The sequence below is a fragment of the Lingula anatina genome, chromosome 1 (assembly GCF_051362555.1).
Source record: "Lingula anatina isolate TDL-2025a chromosome 1, LinAna3.0, whole genome shotgun sequence".
Lineage (NCBI taxonomy): Eukaryota > Metazoa > Brachiopoda > Lingulata > Lingulida > Lingulidae > Lingula > Lingula anatina.
Genome location: NC_141767.1, coordinates 64,732,840 through 64,758,872, shown reverse-complemented (window position 1 = coordinate 64,758,872; position 26,033 = coordinate 64,732,840). Strand labels below are relative to the sequence as shown.

At 34.5% G+C, this 26,033-nt stretch overlaps 3 protein-coding genes across 4 annotated transcripts; 1 reads left to right on the top strand and 2 right to left on the bottom strand.

Moving 5' to 3' along the window:
* Positions 1 to 562: 562 nt before the first annotated feature.
* Positions 563 to 7,845, bottom strand: LOC106162414 (uncharacterized). 2 transcript variants are annotated; one of them, XM_013539710.2, is made up of 9 exons: positions 7,736 to 7,845; positions 7,056 to 7,098; positions 4,638 to 5,964; positions 4,256 to 4,380; positions 3,969 to 4,074; positions 3,329 to 3,533; positions 2,774 to 2,954; positions 1,971 to 2,143; positions 563 to 1,489 (listed from the first exon to the last, which is right to left on the bottom strand). In XM_013539710.2, exons 2-9 carry the CDS (start codon positions 7,094 to 7,096, stop codon positions 1,203 to 1,205), a joined length of 2,445 nt encoding a protein of 814 aa, XP_013395164.2. In that variant the 5' UTR covers positions 7,097 to 7,098; positions 7,736 to 7,845; the 3' UTR covers positions 563 to 1,202. The 2 variants fall into 2 exon arrangements, with proteins under 2 accessions (XP_013395164.2, XP_013395171.2); XM_013539717.2 differs by lacking the exon at positions 7,056 to 7,098 and having other exon boundaries at positions 7,736 to 7,835.
* LOC106162431 (ATP-dependent Clp protease proteolytic subunit, mitochondrial) lies at positions 7,797 to 14,086 on the top strand. Its single transcript, XM_013539729.3, has 6 exons — positions 7,797 to 7,911; positions 10,466 to 10,624; positions 11,200 to 11,296; positions 11,941 to 12,128; positions 12,371 to 12,476; positions 13,433 to 14,086. The coding sequence occupies exons 1-6, from the start codon at positions 7,897 to 7,899 to the stop codon at positions 13,558 to 13,560; spliced, it is 693 nt and encodes a 230-aa protein (XP_013395183.1). The 5' UTR covers positions 7,797 to 7,896; the 3' UTR covers positions 13,561 to 14,086.
* A 4,287-nt stretch (positions 14,087 to 18,373) lies between these two features.
* LOC106161814 (uncharacterized) lies at positions 18,374 to 24,520 on the bottom strand. Its single transcript, XM_013538847.2, has 5 exons — positions 24,341 to 24,520; positions 20,718 to 20,825; positions 20,217 to 20,279; positions 19,926 to 19,997; positions 18,374 to 18,938 (listed from the first exon to the last, which is right to left on the bottom strand). The coding sequence occupies exons 1-5, from the start codon at positions 24,359 to 24,361 to the stop codon at positions 18,876 to 18,878; spliced, it is 327 nt and encodes a 108-aa protein (XP_013394301.2). The 5' UTR covers positions 24,362 to 24,520; the 3' UTR covers positions 18,374 to 18,875.
* Positions 24,521 to 26,033: the final 1,513 nt, after the last annotated feature.

Below are 26,033 nucleotides of genomic sequence, written 5' to 3'. Positions count from 1 at the left end.
GTCACATACATGGTCGTTCTGGCCATGCAAACAAACGTTAGTATAAGTTGGAATACGCAGGAGATAAAAATCTTTGAACATTTTCGAATTTTTTCAGTGCGCACGAGTTTATGAGTCATACAGGTACATTTCCAATTCCATTCAACGTAGAATTCACCTCATAAATTCATTTAATATACCGTTCCCAAATGCATCTTTTCGATCATCTTTTTGTATGCATCAAGTTTATCTTTTTATTATTCAAAATCGAAATTTTAAGCCATATGTATTTGTCCATTAAATTCGAGTTTTTTTTTTTTTGCCTCTTTGCTTTCCCTTGTATAGGTGATACGTTATTCTTATTGGACTTTTTGTATTTCAAATAATTTTGTCTTTCGTCTTTATGTTTTATCTCTATTTAGTAACTCTCAAAATCGAAAGTTTTCTCAAAAGTCAACAGTCTCAAAGTGATTGACTGCATAATCTGAATTCGTTTGAAGGCAACTGATAATCAGTAACCCAATGCACTGAAGTTAGCAGGATATCGGTGCATATCTTAGAAGCACTTCACACTGAAAACCACTGAGAAAAAAAAACGTTTTATTCGTCCAAGGAAAAAGAAAATTTTATGTACAACATGTTATTTTAACTATACACAGATAAAAATAAGAAAAGTTGAGGGACACAAATCACATGTAAATGACCTCCCCTTCAATTTATAGAGTAGAACTGGATATACAGCTCTTTGCATCATGAAACCTGAATTAATGGGGTGCATGTCACATACATATTTACCATTATGAAATAAAACAGTATTTTGCATGCAACAACATCACAGATCAGTAGATCATTTGATCATAATCACACTTGGCTTTTTGAGATGTATCACAGTTGTATTTTTGATATACAGTAGTAATGTCATCTTCTATAAGTACCGAGTATTAATATGTACAAAATGATTGTATCCAACATTTTCTTTACATCACATTGGCTTTTTAAAGTTTTTTTTACAAAATCTGCAGAAATTAAAGTATGATCCAACACTTTATATTTATAAATCATTAACTGATCAAAAACAAATAATATAAGGGCTCATTCCCATTGAAACTACTGGTCTACTATCGGTCTACATAGACTGCTAGTTTCTATGGAAATGAGCCTTAAGTCATCATTTCTTCTCCATCAATTGAGTTTTTAGCATTTTCTCCATCCATCAAGTTCCTCTATGTTGAATTCAAAGCATTTAATGTCATTCCAGCTATTCCTTCCTTTACCAAGGAGACTTTTGTTTGCCACTGCTTGACACCCTCTTGTAAAAATTTCTCCCATGGCTCTGGCTTGGCATCCAGGACATCCCAAGTTACTGGCTTAGGCCTGGCCATTTCCCTGTTGAAGTCCAGCAGGTGCCCCTGGTAATGCTGGGCCTCTGATTGTTGTCCATTGTCTCGTAATAAGGAGATTAGAGTCTCAAAACACATCTCTATCCATCTCTGCCACATCCCTCCACAATCTAGAACATAAATGTAATAGATATGATATGTAATAGGTTAATTGTTTGGGACCTTCCTCTCTGTTTTTAATTGAAATGACAGTACAGCCTTGTGCTGCTTTACTAAAATACAACATGGGACAACTAATGACTTAAATATCACAAACACAATAACAACGTGCAGAGATTTGATAGTTATAATTTCTTTGAAAAGTTCATTTAAATATCTGTTATGATTCAACTAAGCTCCAACATAAGATCCTAGGATTCAATAAAAGTAAAAATTTAATTTAAAAATGGAAGCATCTGATATGTATGTATAACGTGAAAATATATTTTAAAAATATGTATCAAATATACTCGCTAGCTTAAGGAAAAATATGCTTTAAATAGCACAAAGCATAAAATTTTGACTGTAACATATCTCATGCATATGTATTTTCCAAGCTTTCCAGTTATGGCCACTTCCACAAGAGTGAAAATGCATACCTGGTGCACTTACCAACATTATCCACCACATCCTTCAGCAAGTCAATAGCGATCTCCGGTCTCTCTGTCAACTTACAGAATGTGCCATATGTTGCTTTGGCCATGTAAGCGTAATAGCTGTTATGGGGCTGGCAAAGTTTCAAAATCTCTAAGCTCATTTTCAGCTTTTCTTCAGCTTCTTCATATCTTAAAAAAAGTATAATATAAAAATTGCATTTGTCATATGCAAAAGAAACATCTTTATTGTGCTCCTAACTACACTATTTATTGATAATAAAATGCAACTTACAAAAGATATTTTAAAGGTACACAATGAGCATTTCATATATATATATATATATATATATATATATATATATATATATATATATATTCAGGAAAGCCCTAAAACCCCAAAATATACCATACCCAAAACCATTGACAAAGTTCAGACCTATAAAACCCTTTTTGAATTCTTTCTAGTTTTTGTGTCTCATAACACAGATGCAGATTGATGAATTTCACTTGAAATGGTGCAAGTGAAAATAAAGCTACAAAATAATAAAATAATAATTTTGTAATTTTCTCAATAGTTTTGGATATGATATAGCTTGGTGATTTGGGGAAATTGTTGAAATTTCTAGGAATTTTTTTTTTTCACTACAGAATGGTCTAATCTGTCAAATGCACATTGTGCCAGTATGCCTTTGAAAAGAAAATTTTTCATTTCACCTTGGACTTCTGAAAATAATGCAGCACCTTGTTTGTATTCTTTTCCTTTGTGCATCTTGGTTTTATTGCCTGTGCATCTTTTTTTCTCTTAATTAAAAAAATTACCTGTCCATCTTGATGTATATCTGTCCCAGCAGGCTGTGACCCTGTGCACTTTTCAGACTGATATCACCGAAGAATGCCACAGTAGTATTGAGATAAGCTTTGGCCTCAGCCTCTGCCTGGATCAGGGGCCCTACTCTCTCATCCTTCAGTGCATTGACAGCTTTCCATTGTAAACAGGTAGCTGTGGCGAAGAGAAAAACGGAAATTTCATTTATATATAATGAATAAATAAGTTTCCTATTTTATATGCCAGTAAGTTTGGTTTTGTGATTGGAATAGTGTACATGTACATGTACATGCAAAGCTTCACTGGTGCCCAGACTGTTAGGTACCCCTGTAATCAGTGTCATACTACAAAAGTCAATAGAAAGTATTGCTATGTAGAAACCTTCTTTACTATTAAACCTAGATTTAAGGAAATTTTTTCAAACAGTTTGACTAGGATGAATTTTACCTATTTTATTAACGATTGTTAATCTATTTCTAAGCCTACCTGATCATTTATTAATTAATTAATTATTGGGGGGGGGGGGGGGGGCAGAGAGGGGAACTTACCAAGCGTATGCCTGAACAAGGACAGCTTAGGATGGAGACTTGGTATGTTATCCATGGCAATCTGGAGAGCTGTCTGTGCATAGGATAAATACAAGTCCTCACTGAAATCCTGGCAGACAATCAGGGCTTTGGCCAGGGCTCTGTAAGCCAGGGCAGCATGAAGGGTCTCCATGCCATAGATTTTCAAAGCCACAACCACTGCATCCTAGACAACACAAACATATCTCAAATAAGAAAATGTGTAACAGTATCTGATCATGTGATATTTTCAGAAGAGATGATGTTGGTGAATGGTGCTTAATGTATTACCAACCACTATCAGGCTATTTAAGTAAAGCTACAAAATGTATCTGTATTTCAGAATTAATAAGGTGCTTACTCCAGGATATTAATAATATTACAACCTGACAAAAATGATGCACATATGCATGCAGTTTAGTTAAAACTATTTGACCAAGATCTGAATCATAATTATTTTAGCATATGTAAATTTTCTATAAAAAATTCTAAGAGTTATCCATACTACCAGCAAGTAATTCATCATTTATATGGCTTAAATTTGTGATATGTCTGAAAGAATAATTGTAATTACAAGCAGACTTAAATTCTTGTGTATTTCAAAAAATTAATCCTCATTCACCTTGGCTGCATCCACCCCAAATGTATCCTGTCTGCATTCATTGGAGAAGTAACAATAATGTAGCAAGGCTTTCAAGTATTGGGGATGATTGGTCCCAAAGAACTCCCTGAAATATGACAAATATGCAAAGATGATTTTAAAAATGTATAGTTAAAACCTTTTTCATTTTCTGTCATAAATTCTACCTCCAATTAAAGGTCTTCATTATCATTATTATAAAATGGCAATATTCCAGAAAGTTTTTTTAAAAGCATAACTTCTGCAGTCATTTGTGCATTAGGACATACTTTGCCTGTCTCACAGCTTGTATTGCCAGTTCCTCCGCTTTCTTCAAATTAGCCTTGGCACTGTAGGTGAGGACTGATTCACATAACACATTTATTATTGTATGGTGGTTGGAAGGCTCTACCTCCTGATAAGAGGAAAAAAGATTTTTCAATCCAAATATTGAAACTGACATATTCTAGTGAAAATGGTATATATATATATAAGTATAATATACATGCAAAAAAATAGTTGATAAATAAACTGCACAATTATGCAAGCTTCCACACAGAATTTTATGCAAAGATCATTCAAATTGTGTGCCTGCTGAAATTACTTATAAATAAATCCATCCGTTGATTATGGGCAGGGGAAAATTTTGATTTAAAACTAATGTTTCCTTACCATCATAGCTTTCTGTATCCACATGTAAGCCGGCCCAATACTACCAATCTCTCTTAGCATAATACTATTTTGAAGAAACTGCTCTCCTTGGTCTAAGATGTCCTTTCCAAATGCCACCATCTCAATGTTGTTACTTGCCCTCATGGCAGCATAATATGCATTGTCAGCCCTGTTAAAGTCATAGTTATTGTTGCAGAGTGTCATCAGCAAAACACTGGCGTCATACTCAGATTTCCAGCTCTCAATTCCAGGGTACTTGGATAAATACTGCTGAAATGAAACTAGGATCTTCTCTGCTTCAGGAAAGTAACCAAATTCTTGGAGAAAGTATACAAGGTTAAAGCAGATCTTGGTCATTAACATGATGGAATCGTGGGTATTAGGATTTTCTATGGTCTCCACGAGCAATGCATAAACCCCTACAAATTCCTTGGCAATGTCTATGTAGTGGGATTTCTTCAGTTGGTCAAAATACTTCATGTAAAGATGATGGCAATCACGATCAAACAGAAAATCTTGGGCTGCTTGACTCATCAGCAGTGACCCACAAGGTAACTGATGTCTAGAATGAAGAGCATAGGCGACTTCCAGCTGCTGCATTTTACGGAAAACTTCCTCTTCATCAGCCAGTTGCATTTTGTCTGCCATGAGAGGTGATTCTTCCAGGTGCCTGGCATGTTCAACTGGGTATTCAAGTAGGCTGGTGTAGTTTTCTGGTGCTTTAAGCTCAAATGATCCTGCAGGCACAGATGTGGCTCTTAGAATGGGTGTTTTCTCTTCACTATGAGATGGCTTTTCAGACTGTCTGCTCTCCAATTCACCTTTCTCTTCAGCAGGACTCTCATCAACATTGAATGTTACAGTGCCACGCCCACTTACAACACTTGGGATCTCTGGGGATATGTTAGGCAAGGGGGAGTATTTTGGAAATTTCAGCAGATCCACTCTCTGGTCAGTTTCACTTATGTTACCCCTTGGAGATGTTTTGGGTTTGATGATTGTGTTGTCCAAGAACTCCACTAACATGTGGTATGTTTTCCTAGTGGCTGCATCAGCTTTGGCATTGACCAGAGCATACCTGAAGTGTTTATACCAGTCCGATCCTTTCTCTTTTGTCGACAGTACATCAAGAAGGAGCCTGGCTTTGTCTTGATGTGTTGTTCCACTTTCAATTTCATTTACATCCTTCATGTCGATTACATTTTGCTCTTGGAGATGCTCTAACACATGTTCTACTTTCAAGTCCTGTACAATAGCTATTCTGTTCACTCTAAGCCTGGCCTTGTTCTGGACATCAATGGAGCCCATGTTTGGCACAATAATTGCTCTGTTTAAAAAGGAAAAAATATACTTTGGGTCAATAAATAATGCTCCAAAGTGTTAATTTGAATATCTCAAAACATTCCAATATATTCCCCTAAAATATGATTTAATACCACTGCACTGAATTGCATACTGATGTGACATACATCTATGATTTTTAAAATATGCAAGGCCAAAATATAAATGAAATTGTGGTCTCTTGGGAGATGAACCTCCTCAAGACAGTTGCAGCCTAAATCCAAATGATCATGACACTTTAATAAAAATGATGCCAAGTACAATACCACTTATGTCACATATACTGTGGGAACATTTTGAACTAGTTGTGTTGGAAGAGATAGATGGCAGGGTTCACAATTATGATGTCACAACAATGGGTTGTTTAAAACCAAAAAGAATGTATATCCTGGTGGGAGTATCACTGATCACAAATAACAGGAACATGTCTCAGTAAACTTGAAAAATATGTTTCTGCTTGATGTTGTGATGTGCATTATTAAAGAAAACTAAGACCATTAGTCTATGCAAGTGAGCATTAGACCAAATAATTCCCTTTTCTATAAAATTGTGGGCAAAACACTAAAAAATTCATTCTGCCATGCACTTTTGGACTAAGATTTTTGTAAATGAGCAAAAATGTTCATTAGCTTGGTTGTTGGATATACATGAAAATTCTCAAACACAAGCCTAAAATTTTCCATACCTTTAGCTTAGTGAGTGTGAACAACTACTCACGTCAGTCTGATGAAGGCCTTCGACCAGGTTGGCCATAAGCTAATGATACAGAAAATTTTAGGCTTGTGTTTGAGAAGATTTTTGTAATTTAAGAGCCACAAGCATATGCCTCTTTTATCCTCCCCAAATGCATAGAGGTTATCTTCATGAAAATAAAAGCACCCTTTCATTACCCTACTTGTGGCATCAGATTTAGGATATGTTTATCATCACTCAGTGTCACAGAGTGCAATAAACTGTCAATTATCAAATTTGTTCATGTTCATAAACATTCATAATCAATTATTAATTGTGAAATATACACAAAAGATATGAAAATTCTGATGTTAAGAATTTGAGATGGCAGGAAATTTGTTTTACCTAGGGCTTGTAACATAATATTTCTGTTCAAGCTTGGCCATAACTGAAACAAAACCAAAATAAAAATAGGTGAGCATGCATAAATGTCCAAAAAAAGGTAAAGTAAAAATAAAACAGAAGTAAAATGACATAAATAAAACATAAAATAGTGAAAACAACTTTAGGCACAAGGCTGTCCTACCGCTACATTAATGTGGCTCAGCATTAAATTTTATTTTAAACCATATTTCCAATGACCACAGAACTAAACTAAGAACCAATGACTTGTGCGTCTAGATATCAATTTATCCTGGCACATATGCACAACGGCGGACTAGTATGGTATCACAACGGTCGTTTTGACATTTTGTGGTAGCAAAATTACATGTACATCGAGAGCACAAGTACATGTACAGACGTGGAAGATATATTTATCAAAATAAGCCAAATTTTGAATTTTACTAGTAGTGACGTGTATGTTAAAGTTTGTTTTATATAAAGAACAGTAAAGCACAGCTCTGATAATAAATACTACCGCAAAACATACGGCAGGTGTATGTTCCTTTTGCATAGCAACAAGCCAGAGCCGACCGGGCACTTGTAAACATATTGTAAATCTTGACAAATCCCGGGTACAATAAGCAGATGATAACAAATTAATTTCTAAACATTCATATGGCTATTTTTAACATCGCACATACCTTGTTTTTCGAGTAAATACGTGTTATAGTGAGAATTATATAAAAACTTAAGTGATGTTACATTATCTCAACCTCGCTGTCTACCATTTGTAAACTACCCAGAAATCCATACCACGCATGCGTATTTCAGCAGGAAGTCTTAGTTGTTAATCGGCTGCAAAATGCGACATTTCAAGGTGTGTAGAAAATGAAAATAGTCTAGACTAAATAGGTCTCATCTGATATCGTTAAACATTTGCATGTAGATATTAGGACTATAAACTCACTTGAGGGCAACGTTGTGAGAATGAGAATGCAGTGATGATTTGCATTACCACATGGTTTTTACAATGCAGTCTGCGTGTGTGTGTTGTGTGTGTGTGTGTGGGGGGGGGGGGGGGTTAAGCTAGTTTAGACTAATATTTTGTTGCCCTGTTTTACTGAATTTCAAATGATATCCAAGATACTTGTCACTGACCATAAAATTAGTGTTGAGTGTTAACTCATTCTTGTGACAAACTTTGTTATACCATATTGTTTTCAATTTGGTATTTTTGCAGCCCCCCCCCCCCAAGTCTCAAGTCTGATTTTTATAGTTTTTATTTATTTATTTATTGAATTGCATAACATACTTTCTTTGTTTTAAGGACTGGGATGTTAGAAAGATATTTAATTTTTGGATTTGCTCATTAAACAGTTTTTGGAAAAAAAAACATTGCTTTAAATCTTGTGTAAGTTTAAGAAAAGGCATGTAACTAAATAGATCAGAATAAGAACCTCTAACCTCTGAGGTAAAAAATTGGGGCATTTTTTTTTCAAAAGACCTGGAGATTTGGTTAAAAAAAATCTTTGAAATAAGAGCGTTCTTATTCTGCATATATTGTCAAAGGTGGCATATTTTACATGTACCTTCACTGGTTCTAAAAAAAGCACAGTATTATTTCAGATACTGAAAATGAGCATTTCCCTGCATCCAATTTATTTAATAATGCATCTTTTTGCTTATTTTAAACAATAAAAATCCCTTCGAAATTGTGAAATAGTGGCATTTAAATTTCTCGTTGCTATGTATGAGCATAGGCAACTGATATCTTCTATCATCAATTTAAGATAGCAATGGGTGTAACCCGTGTTAGGCGTAATTTCATCCCTGAACAAGATTTTATCACAAAAATGGGCATACTCAAACACAAGTGTATAGGCTTCCATTCTTTTCTATCATTTTGGTTTAAATGATTTTGTTATAGAGTTATGAGCCATTAATTTCATTTAACAAAGGTGTTATTTTGCTTTATCAATGATAGAATCTGTACTAAGAGTAAGATAAATCGCTGGCTGGGTTTTGGAGTACCAAATGGTGTCATTTAATTAGTGTTAAAATGGTGTTTGTGGGTGCTCAGGTAAAGGAGAAGTTTGAGAAAGTGATTTTTCCGTTTACGGTAAATACCCTAAAATTGCAATCATGGTGCACCCGTTAGATGATATGTGTATAAATGTTAATTTATTTAGTCATTGAACAGTGAAGATTTATCTGTTAACCAAAAGAATATATGTAAGGGTTTTCTGGCAAACACTTACAGTATCCTTAATACAAATGGGTGTAATGCAAGACGGTGAGATAAGCTAAATTTTTACTTCCTTAGTGAAAATTTTGCGGATGAAAGGTTCTCAAACCTTTTGCTGAAGCCTGTTATGTTGTTTCTTACATCACCAACATTGTTATTTACTCAGATTTTTTCTTTCAATTTTTCGAATATTTTTGATAGAAATATTTTCATAGAAAAAATTGAAATACTTTATTTATTAGTGAAGAATGATCAGAGGAATGATCAATACACTTTAAAAAAAAATTTAAAAAGAATTCTATTCTTCTTCTTTATGTGCCATCACCAATTCGGTGTATTTGACCAAAGGGTCCTGTTTCTTGCCCATGACCAAAGGTGTCTTGTTGGTAATTCAAAATTGTCAAGGAAGGTCTTTCGTTGTCTGCCTGATGCACTTTTGCCAGGTATTTTACCACTAAGGCTAAGATTTTCCAATCCTTTTTTCTGATGGAATGACCCAAGAACTTCAGTTGTCTATCCCTGACAGTGTTGAGGAGATGTCCTTTTTGTTCAGTCTGTTTAAGGACCTCTTCATTGGTAACATGATCAATGTAGGAGATTCGGAGCATTTGCCTATAGAACCACATTTCAGCTGCTTAAGTGTTACGTTGAGTCTCTGCTGTCAAAGTCCCAAGACTTGCAGCCATACAGAAGACTAGATCAGACACAGGTTTTGAGGAGGCGGATTTTTATCTTGAAAGACAGCCCACAATCCATGAAGATTGCACTGAGACAGGTGAATGCATTTTTCGCTTGGCCAATTCTTCTTTGGATTTCTTGCAACAGGCATTGGATGTCACAAGAGCTCCAAGATAGTTGAATGAGGAGACCTGGTCGATGGGAGTGTTCCCGTGAAGCAATCTGCAAAGTGGTGTGACCTTTGACTTTGAAACCACCATGGTTTTTGTTTTCTTGCTGTTGACATGTAGTCCAAGCTTTGCACTGGAGAAAACAGCAGCATCAAAAATATTTTGGAGATCCTCACTCGACGTAGCTAGAAGAACTGTGTCATCAGCATAGCGAAGATTGTTTATCCTGACACCATTGACAGACTCCTTCTGAACAATCCTCCAGATGTCTCAAGATCATTTCGGAGTATAAGTTAAAAAATTCTATTAATAATTGATAAATTGAACTTTTCTTTCAGTCTTTTGGACAAACCCTGACAAGATGCCATGGCCATTTCACCAGTAGATGTAGCATGAGCTATATCCCTATAGTAATAGAACAGTCAGGCAGAGGAGAAAAGGCCTACGATATTTTCTCAAGGTTGCTGAAGGATAGAATTATATGCGTCATGGGCCCTGTAGGTATAATTTTATGTTTGAAATATTATTGATAAAATATAAATAAAATTAATTTGAAAAGCAACCTACATGTACCTTAGAATTGATAGATTGAATTACATGTTTTAATTGTAAGATTTGATTAAATTGCAAAGGTTAAAGGGATAATAACTGTTCATTTGGCTAAAAAATTAATTTTTCTGAAGTAAACAACAATTTTCCCATACTTACCAATGGTTAATGAATCCATTTTTACATTCAAAGTTAGTCCCTGGTTTTTTACTAAAAAGTTTGTTCTTAAGAGATTATTAGAGTATAGCCATCTGTGGAGGTCATGTTGTCCAATGACAAGCTCGGATATCAGAATAGAAGCTATAACTGCAGTTTTGTGGTAAAACAGAATATATTATATTTCTGTAAGTTGTTTACAATGTTTTTATTGTGAAATGTAGATCTCATATGAAGAGTTATTATCCCTTTAACAATCAAAAATGGATGTGTGGAGAGAAATGTTACACAGTGAGAGAGTTGTTAAATTGCAATGTTATTAAAAGTGAACATTTAATTCATTCCTATTCTGTTGTTGTTGTTTCAGATTCATGATGGAGTTGCTAGTATAGTTGTAGCACAGTTATTATACCTACAGTCAGAAAGCAGGAAAAAGCCAGTCCATATGTATATAAATAGTCCAGGTAAAATTATGTATTTAAACATTTTTGTTCAATGGAATTCAGATAAATAAGTGATTTACAATATGTCCGATGTTAGGACAGCATAGTGTTTGTTTTAGAAAAATAACTAATGATTAAATTAATTTGAAAATCAGCTGTACAATATATCACTAATGAGAATTAATGATAAAGATCATTTGAAAAAATTGACTGTGTACGAATAATTAATAACTAATGAGAATTGAGTTCCTTTGGCAGAGTTCAGCATTCTCTGAGTGGTTTTCTATATATTTTCTGAATTTTTTGGGCTTGTTATTCATAACTATTTATCTATTTATTTATTTATTTATTCTGTTAATTTTGACCCAGTATTTAAAGTAGATGCCTGGGGCTGGACTCTCAGAGGCAAGACTTTTGTGTGCTGTGACATTTCATGTTTAAACTGATAGGTTTTCTGTATGTATGTCAGCTTTGGCTGCGTTTCTTTTTCATATGCAGATAAATAATTCTTTGACTTAGTGATATACAGGAAACTTTCTTTAAAAAATATGTTATCCTGTATAGTTTGCATAATACTATTGGATGTCTATTTGTGCCAGTCTTGCTGTCTAGTTAGTTTCCTATTTTAACTAGCAAATGATAATTTATTAATTGTTTTAACACAGGTGGAGCTGTTACATCTGGATTAGCAATATATGACACAATGCAGTACATAGAGCCTCCTATAGCCACCTGGTGTGTAGGACAGGCCTGCAGTGCAGCATCCTTATTACTCTGTGCTGGAACGGCTGGCATGAGACACGCATTGCCAAATTCAAGAATCATGATACATCAGCCACATGGTTCAGCACTGGTAAGGTTGACTGCAGATTTAGAAACATTGTGATGGGAGACCAATGTGAATTGCCAGTCAAGAAGTAGGAATGAGGCTTTTAAGGTTCTTGAATGGCTCTTACCACGACATTAATCTCCCTGTAATTCCTTAAGATACCTATATTTTGCTGATAGCATTTAATTTTCAGTTATTATTTATTATATAAATGCTGATAGTGAATACTCTTTCATTGTTAGATATTTTTCTTTGTACTCTTTCAGGGGCAAGCTACAGACATACAGATTCAGGCTAGAGAAATAATAAAGATCAAGTCTCAGCTAAACAACATATATGCCAGGCACACAAATTTAAAACTTGAAGAGCTAGGTCAGTTGTTCATTTGGATATGCTCTTCCTCTTTCTAATATTTTATTTTTAATGTACAGACACAGAAGTGGCTGAACATATTACAATTACCTATGTCCATCCAGGTCTCTGGAGCTTGAGCCAGAGCAGTGCACATTTCGTGTAGCAGCAACAAATAAGTAGTAATTTTGCCCTTTTGTTTTAAACTCACAGTGATTATTTATTTTTTTAAAGTGCAGGTTTATAAGTAGTTCCAAACTATCCTTTGCTTCATGAAAAATCTAAAGTCATTGTCTGGGCTCAAATCTCTTAGCCCACCAAGAATAAGCTGGCTATAAAATATTTCAGCTGATAGCCAGTTAAGCTAGCCAGGCTAAATATAGACATAGACATAAAAAATTCAGTACTAATTGAGAATATATCCAACAACATTTTCACAAGAACATACCATCACCAATATATTTTAGGCCTTGTGGACTCTGTATCATTCAAATGGCAACTCTGCATGAGTTAACCAGCAGGGCTTACTGAAGTGCAAAAAATGCTAATACATTTGAAATTGGACATAATCAGATTCTTCCTTGAATATAAAAAAGGGGAAAATTCTTTCAAGGAGTTTAACATTTAAAATTTCAACATAATAAGTTGTCAGTACATTTGTCAGCTTTAGCTGGCTTTTTGTGAGATGAATCTGAAAAACTTTGTACATACGTTTTTAAATCATGCATTTCTCATAATTCAAAAGGTATACTGTTTTCTAAGTTTATCCCTTAAAATATTACTGGTGACATTTTATTCTAATACAAAAATGTATTGTTAACAATATTATAAAAACTATAATATGACAGTTTGTTACAAACATTGGTACAAATATTTGACTTAAGCCAACTTTATTAATATCATTTCAGCAAACTTTATTGATATCACCTCATTTTGTCCAACATTTATATGAGAATTTATTTGATGTTGATTTGCAGAACCTTTGGTGGAAAGGGACACGTATATGAGTCCTTCAGAAGCTAAACAATATGGCCTTATTGATTCGGTTCTGGAACATCCTCCATTTCCAGGGGAAGAGGAGACAGAAACACCAGAGCAAACCTAGCACACTGATTATTATAATACTGACTCACCTTGCATTACAAATTGATATATGCATTCTATGGTGTCATTTTATGATAATGCTAAGGGAACAGAACTCTTGTCTGTGGCAAAATCTTGCTTTGTGTCTTTTCTTTGTAAAGGGAAGACATCACAATTTATCAGTGACATATTTCTCTTGAATAAAGGAATGGACCTGATAACTTTTGTTTCAATTCAACTGGACCAAAAGACATTTTGAATTATTTTTGGGACAATTATATGTATCGATTTTTCTTACAAAATCAAAAAGAAATTAATAGCTGCAATATCTATCTTTCTTGGATTTAACAATTTCCATTTTTATGAATTCCAAACTTGAAATAACTTCACAAATATAGACATCTTTTTGTGTAGAAGGCACTGATGTCTGATACATCTGTTGGTCACCTTATATGCTAAACTATGTTTCTGTTTTTCCTATTTACTGAGAAGCTTTTGTTTGGAAAAAAGGGAAGTTCTTTTCAAAAAGACACAATCATGTTATTTTATCAATAGTTATTAATTTGTTTTGTATATTAGCCTGTGTTTTGGAGAAGTTCACCTCACCCCACCAAATGGGGTGGGGTGGGGGGGGGGTGCATTTTGAAGAATAAAAAAAGTCTGTTTGGGATTCAAACAGCATATCTTGGAGAAATTCTTTTATTAGCAACCGTGCATGGTACCCGGAATTGTCAAGGTTTAAAATCATGTTTACAAGTTCCCCGTCGGCTCTGGCCTGTTGCTATGCAAAAGGAAGGTACACCTGCCATATGTTTTGCAGTACAGCTGTTTCACGATCAGGGGTACAAAGTAGGGGTCACTTTGAGAGAAAAATGAACTCTGATGCATTTGTTTAATTTTGTAACAGATAAAAAGAATTACATCTTAACTATGATATCTACAATTTTTAGAGCACAAGATTAATTACTTTTTGTGCTACGCTCAATTTAACAGAACGCCTCTTAGACTATGATCTGGGGGTACGGACACTACACATTCAAGTAACTGATGCTTTTGTAACTGAAATATCATATTGTTTACCGGTTATTTTTGCCAAAAATCTAAAAAATGACAAACTAAAGATATAACAGCAGTACTTTAACCAAAAGAATACAAGTACATGTATTAATCAAAGAGTTTTTTGGAGAAACACCACAGCACGGTTTTTCAGTGGATGCTGGAGCTTGGTTGTGTGTCATTCAGTGTGACTTTCATTCACCAGACTTTAATTTTAACTTTTCTTTCTGTTGTTTGACCTTTTTTATCTATTCATTTTTTTTGTTTCAGTCTTGATTCCTGTTTTTGGAGTCTTTTCTTCTTTTTCATCTCTCGTTAATTTGCACCTCTTGTTCTACTGTTATCAAGATTGTTGGGTTTCTGCTTCTCCTTAACTCTCTGTCAGTATGTCCTAATTTCTTCTCTTTACTTTAGTCTTCTTTTTTTTTTTGCTTCTATGCTATGTTACATGCATTCAACGTCTTCCTTACGTGCTTCAGCAAGATTATTAGCATCTTTACGGGTATAAGCTCTTTGACGTCTTTTTTTTCTAAATTATTTTTTGCTGACAGTAAAATATTCAGGATCCCTTTTTCTTTTCCTGTTTGGCTTTTGGTTTATTGCCATCCATATTTGATACTTCATTCACTGAGAGTATAATAAATGTACTGTTAATTATTCATGTATTGAAGTGTTCGTACCCCTCAAAATATATCATATACATTAATCCACAGAATATTAATCCATAAACAATTTATTATTTTGCAATTAGCTATATTTGGCAATATATTCAAACCAATATTGTTCATTTTGGATGCAAAGAGTAGCATCTTTACTGATATTATTTCTTTGCAAAATCTCTTGCCTAACTCGAATTAATCAGTATCACTTTATCGAATATATATATTTATATACAATGTTTTTTCTAAACATCATAAGACAAGAATGCATTATATATAGTCTTAAACAATATTTTGCATCATATTTTGAAGTTTTATCATTATCGATATGTAGCCAGTTATCTAATGGTTAATGTATAAATTGGGGGTACGGACACTACAGTAGGGGTACAGACACTACATTTGGCACCAAATTTGTGCATATCTTTTCATAATAAGGGGTTATGTGCTATTTTCTTCCTGCAAAATAATTGTCAGTGTAGACATTATAGAATAATAAAATCAGATAGAATATGCTGTGATTCCTAAATAAAATAGATAGGGGGGTACGGACACTACAAAAAGTAGGAGACACCAAGGGGCTCATGATTATAAATACCATAGCATTAATAATAATAATGGTTACACATGCACAACTCCTTTCTTATGTTTAAATAATAACATGGTAAATTCATCTTATTATCACGTAGGTGATTTCAAAGTAATATTTGGCCTTATCAAATATGTTTTTCATTGCATTAACAAAAATAAGTAAAATGTGTACAAAAGCCTGTTGCAGCAAAATGGTTACAATAAATTTTTACTCAGAACATATCTTTGGAAGAATCTGCTAGAAGAGAAGACACATGTTGTGGGAATTATATACCAATATCATATTCACCATAAATCATTGACATAAAGAGCTAGTGCATCATATTTATGACCCAAGTTGCAAATGACCCAGCTAGAAATAGGTACTTTTTGGACACATAATTGGCCATATTTTTGTAAATTGTAGTCCAATTATTATAATTCTTTTTTTATTCTGCTCCTATGAACAGTGTCTTTGATATCAGTCTAACAGCAATCTCCAATCATAAATTGTAAATTTAGCAGACACTTGTAACATTAACCACATTTAATTGTTCAGCCTGATTGTGAAACAGCCGAGTAGTATTTATTATCAGAGCTGTGGTTTACTGTTTTTTTACATAAAACAAACTACATACACGTCACCACTGTTTGGCTTATTGTGATAAATATATCTACCACATTTGTACTTTTGATCTCGATATAATTTTGATACCACAAAATGTCAATACAACCGTTGTGATACCATACTAGTCCATCCTTGTGCATATGTACCAGTGCATTTTAAAGAATAAAAAAGGTCTGTTTTGGGTTTCAAATGGCACAACTTAAAGAAATACCGTAGGGCATTGTTTCACATTTCTGTGAAAAAGGATATATGAATGTCTTTTTTTCTATACTTTGAATATTCCTCAGTAGCCTTATTGAATAAGTATACAATTGGGCTCTCAGCTATACATTCATACATGGGAGTTAGAGTGATGATTATGCAATATGCACTCAGTACTATGTCATTTAGAAGACATTTATGAAAAGAAGGGCCAGATAAAGAGGTCAATTTATGAACAAATTTAAAGAAGGTGCAGTTTTAAAGCTAATTTTGACTGAGCAAGAATTAAATTTGCTTAGTGATTCAGTATGTCGACTTTATCTTAGTGGTATAAGAAACTAGCACAAGTAGTTTGTGTTACTGGAAATCCACGCTCGCTTTATGTGAATCTTTAAAGGTCCCCTCTATAGCTGCATTCAAAACTGCAGAATATCTATACCATGAATCAAATATGGCCAACCCACTTCATTGTTTGTGCATAATTCCCACAGGGAATCTATTAAGCATCTATTAGGGAATTAGACAAGAAGCTTTTACGTTGGTCACCATGTTAGTTAGTTAGTTAGTTAGTTCGCTGTTCTGAATGCGGCCTAACATTTTCAAATCCAAAAAGTGTACCTCGTATTCATTTATGTAATTTGACTTAAAGGTAGAACTTGATACAGTGTAAAATAAGCCATTCTTTCGCAACCATTTACCTTCTCCCATTATTTGACATCACAGTCCTTTTCTTATGAACTATGGAAAAAAGAAAAAAAAGGACACCCATACTTTACCTGAAAACTTACTATAATAGGTTTTAGAGCGCATTCTCAACGAATTAAGCCAGGCTTTACAAAGCCGGTGACCTAAAAATGGCGGACGTACATGAAAGAAAAACCGCCTAATCTTTTAATAGTCTCTCCGCCTCTCACACGCCTCCCCACACGTCGTCCCTGTGGGGTACAGTAATTAAATCGCGTCTCCGTTCGCCATGCGGAAGCTACCTGAGAAATATTAAGTGCGCATGCTCATCAGTTAAACTCGTGGTGAAGAAAGCATGGCCGCTGAAGGCGATCGAAGGAAAAAAGCTCTTCTGTTCTATTATCTTTGAAAACAGAGACGAAAGAGGAATAATTTGGCCCGTAGAGCAGCAATGAATTGACTATCTACGGAGATAATATCACCAGAGATATTCACGGAAATATTTATGTTCGGAACTGAGATTTAATTACTGTACCCCGCAGGGATGACGTGTGGGGAGGCGTGTGAAAGGCGGAGAGACTATTAAAAGATTAGGCGGTTTTTCTTTCATGTACGCCCGCCATTTTTAGGTCACCGGCTTTGTAAAGCCTGGCTTAATTCGTTGAGAATGCGCTCTTAGATTTTTTAAGTCTTTAAATTTTTCTGAAAATAATCTCAAACCAATTTGCACAACATATCACTTACTATCAATGTCTGTCATAAAAGTTACACATAATATATTCTTGGTCGCAATTCCAAACGTTAAGAACTTTAAATGGTAGGTTTTTTAGTATAGCAATAGCATGATACTTCCCATTTCACTCCTGTTCAACATCACAAGATCAGGAGATAAGCTTGCATCACAAAACACAAGGTTATTAAGAACAACAAGGGATAACTTGATAGTATTAAAAAACTAGAATAGAGAACTTTTTTTCACTGATTATAATATTGAGTTATTGTTTTTCATTGTTAAAACACAAATTGAATACACAACATTTCAGAGCATGTGCTTTTATTTTTGGTGCATAGAAAAAAATGTTACATCACATAAAAAATTATTTAGTCCCTGGGTTGTATACAAAAATTTAACAATGGCAAACACCATAAAGAAGGCTGACCAACAAAACTCTTGTACAACTGATAAAGGCAATTGAGAGAGAAATCTGACTTAATATGACATTGTAGAGAAGGAAATCCAAAGTGCTCAAGGTCAGCAGCTAGTGTGTGCTGTATTTTGTCCGTCAAGAATCAAGGTTGTTAAACTAATGAACAATTAAAAACACAATTTTTTTAAGAACTGTAAGGTGCCCAAACCTTATCATATCTCTAATGTTTATCTAAATTATTAGAAAGACACACCTTAAGCATGATGCACTTAGTAAAATATGTTTCAATTTATAGCAGCTTTTGCTTTGTACATTATCATTTATTTAAATTGTGCTTGTTTCCTGGACTAGACAAACTGTAAGAATAATAATAAGTAAAACATTCTGAATATTAGCAATTGTCTTTAAATAATCCCTTCAGCTTTTCCTCTGATGCTCCAACAAGTTCACATGCCTGAAAAGAGGGTTAAGGTAATTGTTAGTTTATACGTTTTGAAACAAAAGATCCTGAACAATACATGTACAGAATTGGGCATCAGAAATCACATCTGGGAAGACACATTTGGAAAATACCACTTTTTGAAAAGTGAAAATTTCTTTAAATAGAGAAAAATTATGATACTAAAAATTTTTAAAAATTCAAAATTTAAAAAAAAAAGAAACAAACCCCAAAAAATAAATAAATAAACATCAGGCTTATTTTTATTTAACTTTAGCTGTGTTTCAATCTTATTAAATTATTTATGATTATTCTGAGAATAATTAGTAACTGAGTTTTTCTTTTACGGTGTTTGCAATTAGCGCACAAAATGTTGTACTAATTTTGAGCCAATATTACATAATGCTTAACACCATCATCACCAATTTTTAATTTATAGCACTAAAGTTACTGTGGATATTCTGTGAATGACTCTTAGGGACCATTCCCACAGATATTTGGATTGATCTATCTCCCCGGGGAGTCTCACTAGATTACTATCAAACTAACAGGCTTAAACGTCGTCACGCCTAGTAAAACTGTTAGAGGGTAATTATCTTTACCCCTAGCTAATTCGGTAAGTGTGACAGACATTAAAGCCTCTTGAGCTGATAGCAATTTAGCATGAACCCCCAGGGAGTAAGGTCGATCCACATGGATCGATCTAAGTATGGGAACCCAGTGTAACATATAGGATGTCACACCCATGGGAGTTAAAAAAATTCAAGAAAACTCATAATTTCAAGACACAAATCCAAATAGGCTTGTTTCAACTCGAGCTGCATTTCAGTCCTAAAAATCATTTTTGTAAGTTTGAGAATAACAAGTTTTTCATTTTTCATTTCATGGTGTTAAGGAAGAAATTGCACAGTTGCTTATGGCAACAACAGACAGGTAATGGCTACATGCCCAGACACGTCTGTCCATATAAATGTCTTTCCTGTTGTGTCTCTCATTTCTTACCTTTTCCTCTTTTCCATTCTTGTAAACATGGAATGTGGGCATTGCACTGATCTTGCAATGTGCTGCAATATCCTGCAATGATCAGAATGTTTTATTTTACAAAAAAAATTCATTATTTTTCTTAAATCATGTGAAAGATTACAAAAACAAAGCACATTTCAAAGGATTACTTAAATTCAATTAAGCAAACATTTTTCACTCATCAATGATTTCACTTTCAAGAACAGAATCTGTATATTGACTGATCAGTAAAACTCAGGATAAATACACATCTGCATAGGTTATACTCACATCAGCATCATCCACATTGACTTTATAGACATCTGCTTTCGCTTCATATTCCTTTGCAAGCTTCTGAAATTGTAAATTGTGTTAATTTCCAAACATTGCTTTGTCTGACTGCATCAAAATATAATTCTCCCCAACATGTTAGCCCCTCACTCCAAGTGCAAAAATGTCAAATGAGGGTCAATCTTCAAAGAGTACCTATTTTCCTGATCATGCCAAAATGTGTCAATCTTTGGTTTTTTTCTTTTCTTAAATTTTATTCTTTAAAAAATATAGGGGTGGGCTCACAGATTTCAAGACAAACAGGACAAGGGACTGTAGAATGGTATATACATTCAACATACAGTTTAAATATTTAAATCAGATACTAGTAAGTCATTGATCTATCAGTCATTCTTTTGTGGCATGTAATGAGCCATCAGAATAGGTTGTTTATGCCATGTAAGTCTGTATTATGTTTGTATTTGTGCTTGTATAAAAATACAAAACATATAAAAAAATTACCTCCAGATAGGGAGCTATTTTTTTGCAAGGGCCACACCATTCCGCATAGAAGTCAATGACAAGAATCTTCCCGTTGCTTGTTGCAGCCACTGCTGCCTTAAATTCTTCCTAAAATGCCCAAGAGAAAAAGTACATAACTTCAGATGCTTTTACATTATTACCAAATAGTTTATTTTTATGAAGGTGCACTATCATTGGTCTTTTCTTTCATTTCCTTTTTTGCAACCCTTTCCGCACTCCTCCCTTTGATACAGCTTTGTAAGATTATATTCTCAGGCAATACAGCACAAATATTTTGAAAGAAAAAGCATTGAAACACCTTGCAATGGAGATCACTGCATGTCATCATATATGAGAGTAGAAAGTGTACGAGATACAGCATGTAGGGTTAATCTTCTAGCAATAAAACTGAAACTCTATGTGTTAGGAATGTCATCTTAGAAAGTATTACTGAAGCGACACTTAAAATATGGTGAATATGTACTATTGTTAAGGCCACACTTTTTTATTTTTATGGATGACATCCTCTGAGTACCCCAAAATCGGTGCGAGAGGGCGAAAAAAAAAAAAAACAGTCCAAAAAAAAAAAAAACTGCTTAAGTAAAGGAATGCTGTCAGTACACAGCTGGAAACACAAATTTAATCACAGAAACACGTATCAAACTAACAATATGTCTTTATCCATGCTCTCAAAATATTAAAGCATTGTGAATACTTCGTAGAAATGTAAAAAAAGTCATGAATTGATATACTTCATATTACCAAATCTATTTAAGGTTATTTCATGCATTCATTTGGTATAGCAATCAATAAAACAAATATCAATCAAACACTGTGTCTTTATTTGTATTCTCAGAATATTAAAACATTTTGAACACTTCACAGAAATGTTTAAAAAATGATGCAAAGATATGCTTAATACTACCAAATCTATTAAAGGTCATTTCAGACGATGCCATTTTGTCAACTTCAACTCACACGAAGCAGCTAAACTGTCAGGTGGCCTGTCCGACCTTCAGCCCACCAAATACCTCGACGCCCTTGTCGACCCTTTTTTCGCTACAGAAAACCTGGTAATGTGCTGCTTTATACAGAATGTCACAGAAATGTTTCGGCCGCCGCCAGCCTTTCGTACAATTGTAAAAAGGTGATATCTCCATGCCCAATATCAATGGCATACCAGTCCAAAACGATGGCGCCCGTTCTCTTTATGACTTTTATTGTTGTGTAATTTGAAAGTAATCCTAGAGATGAATTTGACAGCAAAGTGGCCGCATTTCCACGTGGCGAAAATACGCATGCGCAGAAAGCTCATTTCCTTGCAAATTCAATAACAACGTTTGCGACAACCAACTTCGTTGGGGGCTGGGGGGGGGGCTTTTTTTTTTTTTTTTTTTTTTGGAGAACGGGCGAAAATCCGTGCGCGCGCAGGATGTCATCCATAAAATTAAAAAAGTGTGGCCTAACTGGGAGAACTGAAGAGTTCAACCAGTGCATTCAGTCAGTTTTTATTCTTTGTCATGCCGCTCTTGCTATTCTGTCATTTCTTCTGACCCCACCCTGCTCTAAATCCCGCAAATCTTGATTTTACACTTAACTGAGAGGCTCAGGCTATCTTTAATGTTTAATTCAAGCAAGAGATTTAACCACATGAGAATATTTAAGTAAAACAAAGCACCAACACAGGCTATTGCAAGGGGAACTATGGGTGCATTCCCAGAGATTTAGATCGATCCAGGGATTTAGATTTAGACCGACCTAACTCCCTGGGGGTTCACGCTAAATTGCAGTCAGCCGAGCGTGCACCATAGTTAATTACCCCCTTACAGCTTTTAGTAGGCAGGACAGACGCTTAAGCCGGCTAAGCTGACAGTAATCCAGTGAGACTCCCCACAAAGATAGATCGATCTAAAATCTATGGGAATGGGGTCTATGATTACTAACTGCTGTGGACCTGTGGTTAAACAATGCTCTTGATATGAACAGATAAGACTGCATGTGAACAACTGCACTCATATTAATATATGATATCATATCATATCAAACACATTACATTGTGCATTATATTCATAAATTAATACAATGACATTTATCAAGAAGTACATGGTATGCTTTTCATCTGTTTAGAAAAATGCAATGACCAAACAGCTCTGACTACTAGTACACTGTATCTGATAGCCACAAGGATCACTGTTAACACACAATTAACAAATCATATTGATCTCTCATAGGTCTTTTGTATAGCATACAAAGCCAAACCTTGAAGTTATATAACAAGTATGCCGTATTCCATGCCCATGCTGAAAATGCACCAGTGTATGTTTATCAATAATATGGATCCACTCTACAATACCTTTCATACATTACAACACATACACATTACATAACACTGGTCTGAATATCAATACTGGTGCCTCAGGCCCTGCAAATTTTGACAGTCATGTGCTATGTGTGTGTGTGTGTGTGTGTGTGTGTGTGTGTGTGTGTGTGTTGAAGGATGAAATAAGTTGCATTTTAAAAACATTTTACAAGTACATCTTATTGACTCTTCAAGTATAAAAGTTTCATGTTCTTAAAAGTAATATAATAAGCAACAAAACTGTTACTAGGGGCCTTGACATATACCATATTCCCATAACTGTCATATAGATAGGTAGATAGTTACCACAACATTAAATTAAATTAAAGGTGACAAGAAAGCCATCTTGTAAATTCTAGTATAGGGTGCTTGATCTGTGATGAAGAAAATGTCCCATACATGGGCCCTTATTGACTGGCCTGTCATTTAGGACTGATGAATTATTTATTTAATTGTTAAATTATTTATTAAATTATTTAAATCATTTATTTAATTATTTAAATTGTATAAAACACTGCATCCAAGTGCAGTGATTTGTTAAGCAATGAGCAGTGAGTTGTAAAAAATGCTTATTTTTTTTGCAAAATAAAATAAAATAAAAATAAAAATAAAAAATCTGGGATAGGATACTTTTCAACAATTCAATTTTCACCTGATCAAGAGCTATGCACAACATACCAAGTAATATAAAACAAACTATAGTTTATGTGTTGCCATGTGGTCACTTGTGTATATAGCAACTGACATCCAAATACGAAATGATCAACATTTCCCAACAATCAATTTCCGATCAAAACTTGACAGAAGTAATAAAAAGAAACACTTACTTGCATGATACTTGGAACGTCACAAAAAAATTGCACTTATAAATAATAACAATAATTAAATCTATTATTTTAAATGAACGCTAAGACCCAAAGGAAAAGAATATTCCAAAGAACAAAACTAACCCCATGTTCCCACAAGTCTACAACTAATGGCGGGTACAGCGTCGGCGAGTCAGTATAACAGAAAGCGACTTAGTCCCCCCTATATTTAGTTATAACAGTTAGGGTGAGCCTGACCTACGGGTAAGTGGGCGCGGCTTACCTTTACAAAAGAATAGGCAGAGGACTCTCTATTATGGGAGACTCTTTGTCACGTTACACCGGTACCGCCGGTATGGGCTCCATCAAACATCAGTACATGGGCATTCAACTTATGGCAGATCACATGCTTTCTTCATGACTTGGTTTAAATCTGGAATGCTTACTACATTACTTACCAAATTATTAAGAAGCTTCATTGTTGTTTTGTTGGGGTTAATGCCGGATTATGGTACGTCTTGTTAGCCTAGAAAATCACTGGGGAACGTTGCGCTTGCGAGTATGACTTTGCAACTATGCATCAACTGCTACGCCGATCTATATGATCACCAGGTGGCACTCGCCAAGATGAGCCCAATTCGTATAAAATGACAACCCTAAAGATACCACTTTGTTTTTATATAGAAGAAGATTGTCAGCATTGTCCTGTGCCTATTTACCAATACAAAAGTAGACTCAAGAATCAAAATGAAACGTTGCACTGACGTGCGAACACTTTCGAAACAACCACTGAAAATGAAAGCGAAAAAAAAAATTGACGTGAAAAAAACAAGCGGATCCAAATTTGGTTTTTTAGATCAACCAAAACCAATATAGAGGTGCAAATGAGGTCACAGGCATGCTCTTAAAATATTTAGTGCACAGATTACAAACTATGTTTGATTGTTTTAGGGTTCCACATAAGGCAGTTTGTATCAAAGTTTCACTCTTTCTGGAACCATGAATGATAAAAATATGTTATCGTTTAACCTCAAAAAGGAACATACGTTACTGTAGGCCTAACAATTGCAAAACGTCCAGCTGTAAAGTATTACTCATGATCACTTAGAAAATTCAATAAATACTGGTTTTGTTCTTTAATTTATCTCCTAGAAGTAGGCCCCTATAATGTAAATAATTATGACAATCAGATCTTCTGTAGGCCTATAGAGCATTTCCATAGTAACTATGAATGGATCTCTGCGAGATATAAGGTAGATATATAAGGTTGGAAATTTGGGAAAGTCATTTTAATATGAAAAAAGGTCAAATGTCATATTCCAGGTCACAGTAACATTGTATAACTTCCTATATAAGTTCAAAAGTAACTATGGGTGTATCTCTGCCAGTTTTGGAGATGTAAGGCTTGGAAAACAAGCACCATTGCTCGCCATTGAACATTGCGACGTTGTACTATTTGAAACAACGTAACTCCTTAACCGTTTGGAAAACAAATAAGCGAAACGACCTCCAATGTTGCCCTTTTATAACTCTACAAGATGCAACAACAAGAGGTCTAGCTTTTAGGGTTAAGAAATTAGAGAAAGTTTTCAGTTTGTCACTGATTGACCCCAAAAAAGTTACTTGTTTGGATACCTCTTCAAGGAAAAATGAAAGTGATATGATCAAACTTGTGACCTGTAGAGTGCTAACAGGCAAACTTACAAATAACTAATGTAGCCGTATGAATGTATTGTCTTCACTGTTGTTCGTCTTTTGTTTTGTCACGAGGGCGTCATATTACTTTCTCATTCCCATTGGTCATCTTTCCCGCCTTTCGTCGTTTATAAATATCGTCGCCGCCCTTTCTGTCATTCTTATTTGCTCATCTCTCTGTATACTGTATCTTTGCACGTACGTGGTCAATAGTTTTGTTAATTCTTTTATTAATATTATCATTATTATTATAGTTATCATATAGTAAGATTATAGCTATGAATAAGATTATTATGATGATTGCATTCTTGTTTGCTCATCGCTCTGTATATCTTTGCAGCACAATGGTCTTGAATAAACGAAAATAAGAACAAAGAAAAGTGTACTTTGTTATGAAGCGTTACACTAAATAGACAGGCTGACCGACACACCTCTGAAAACGATAACACTTATCAC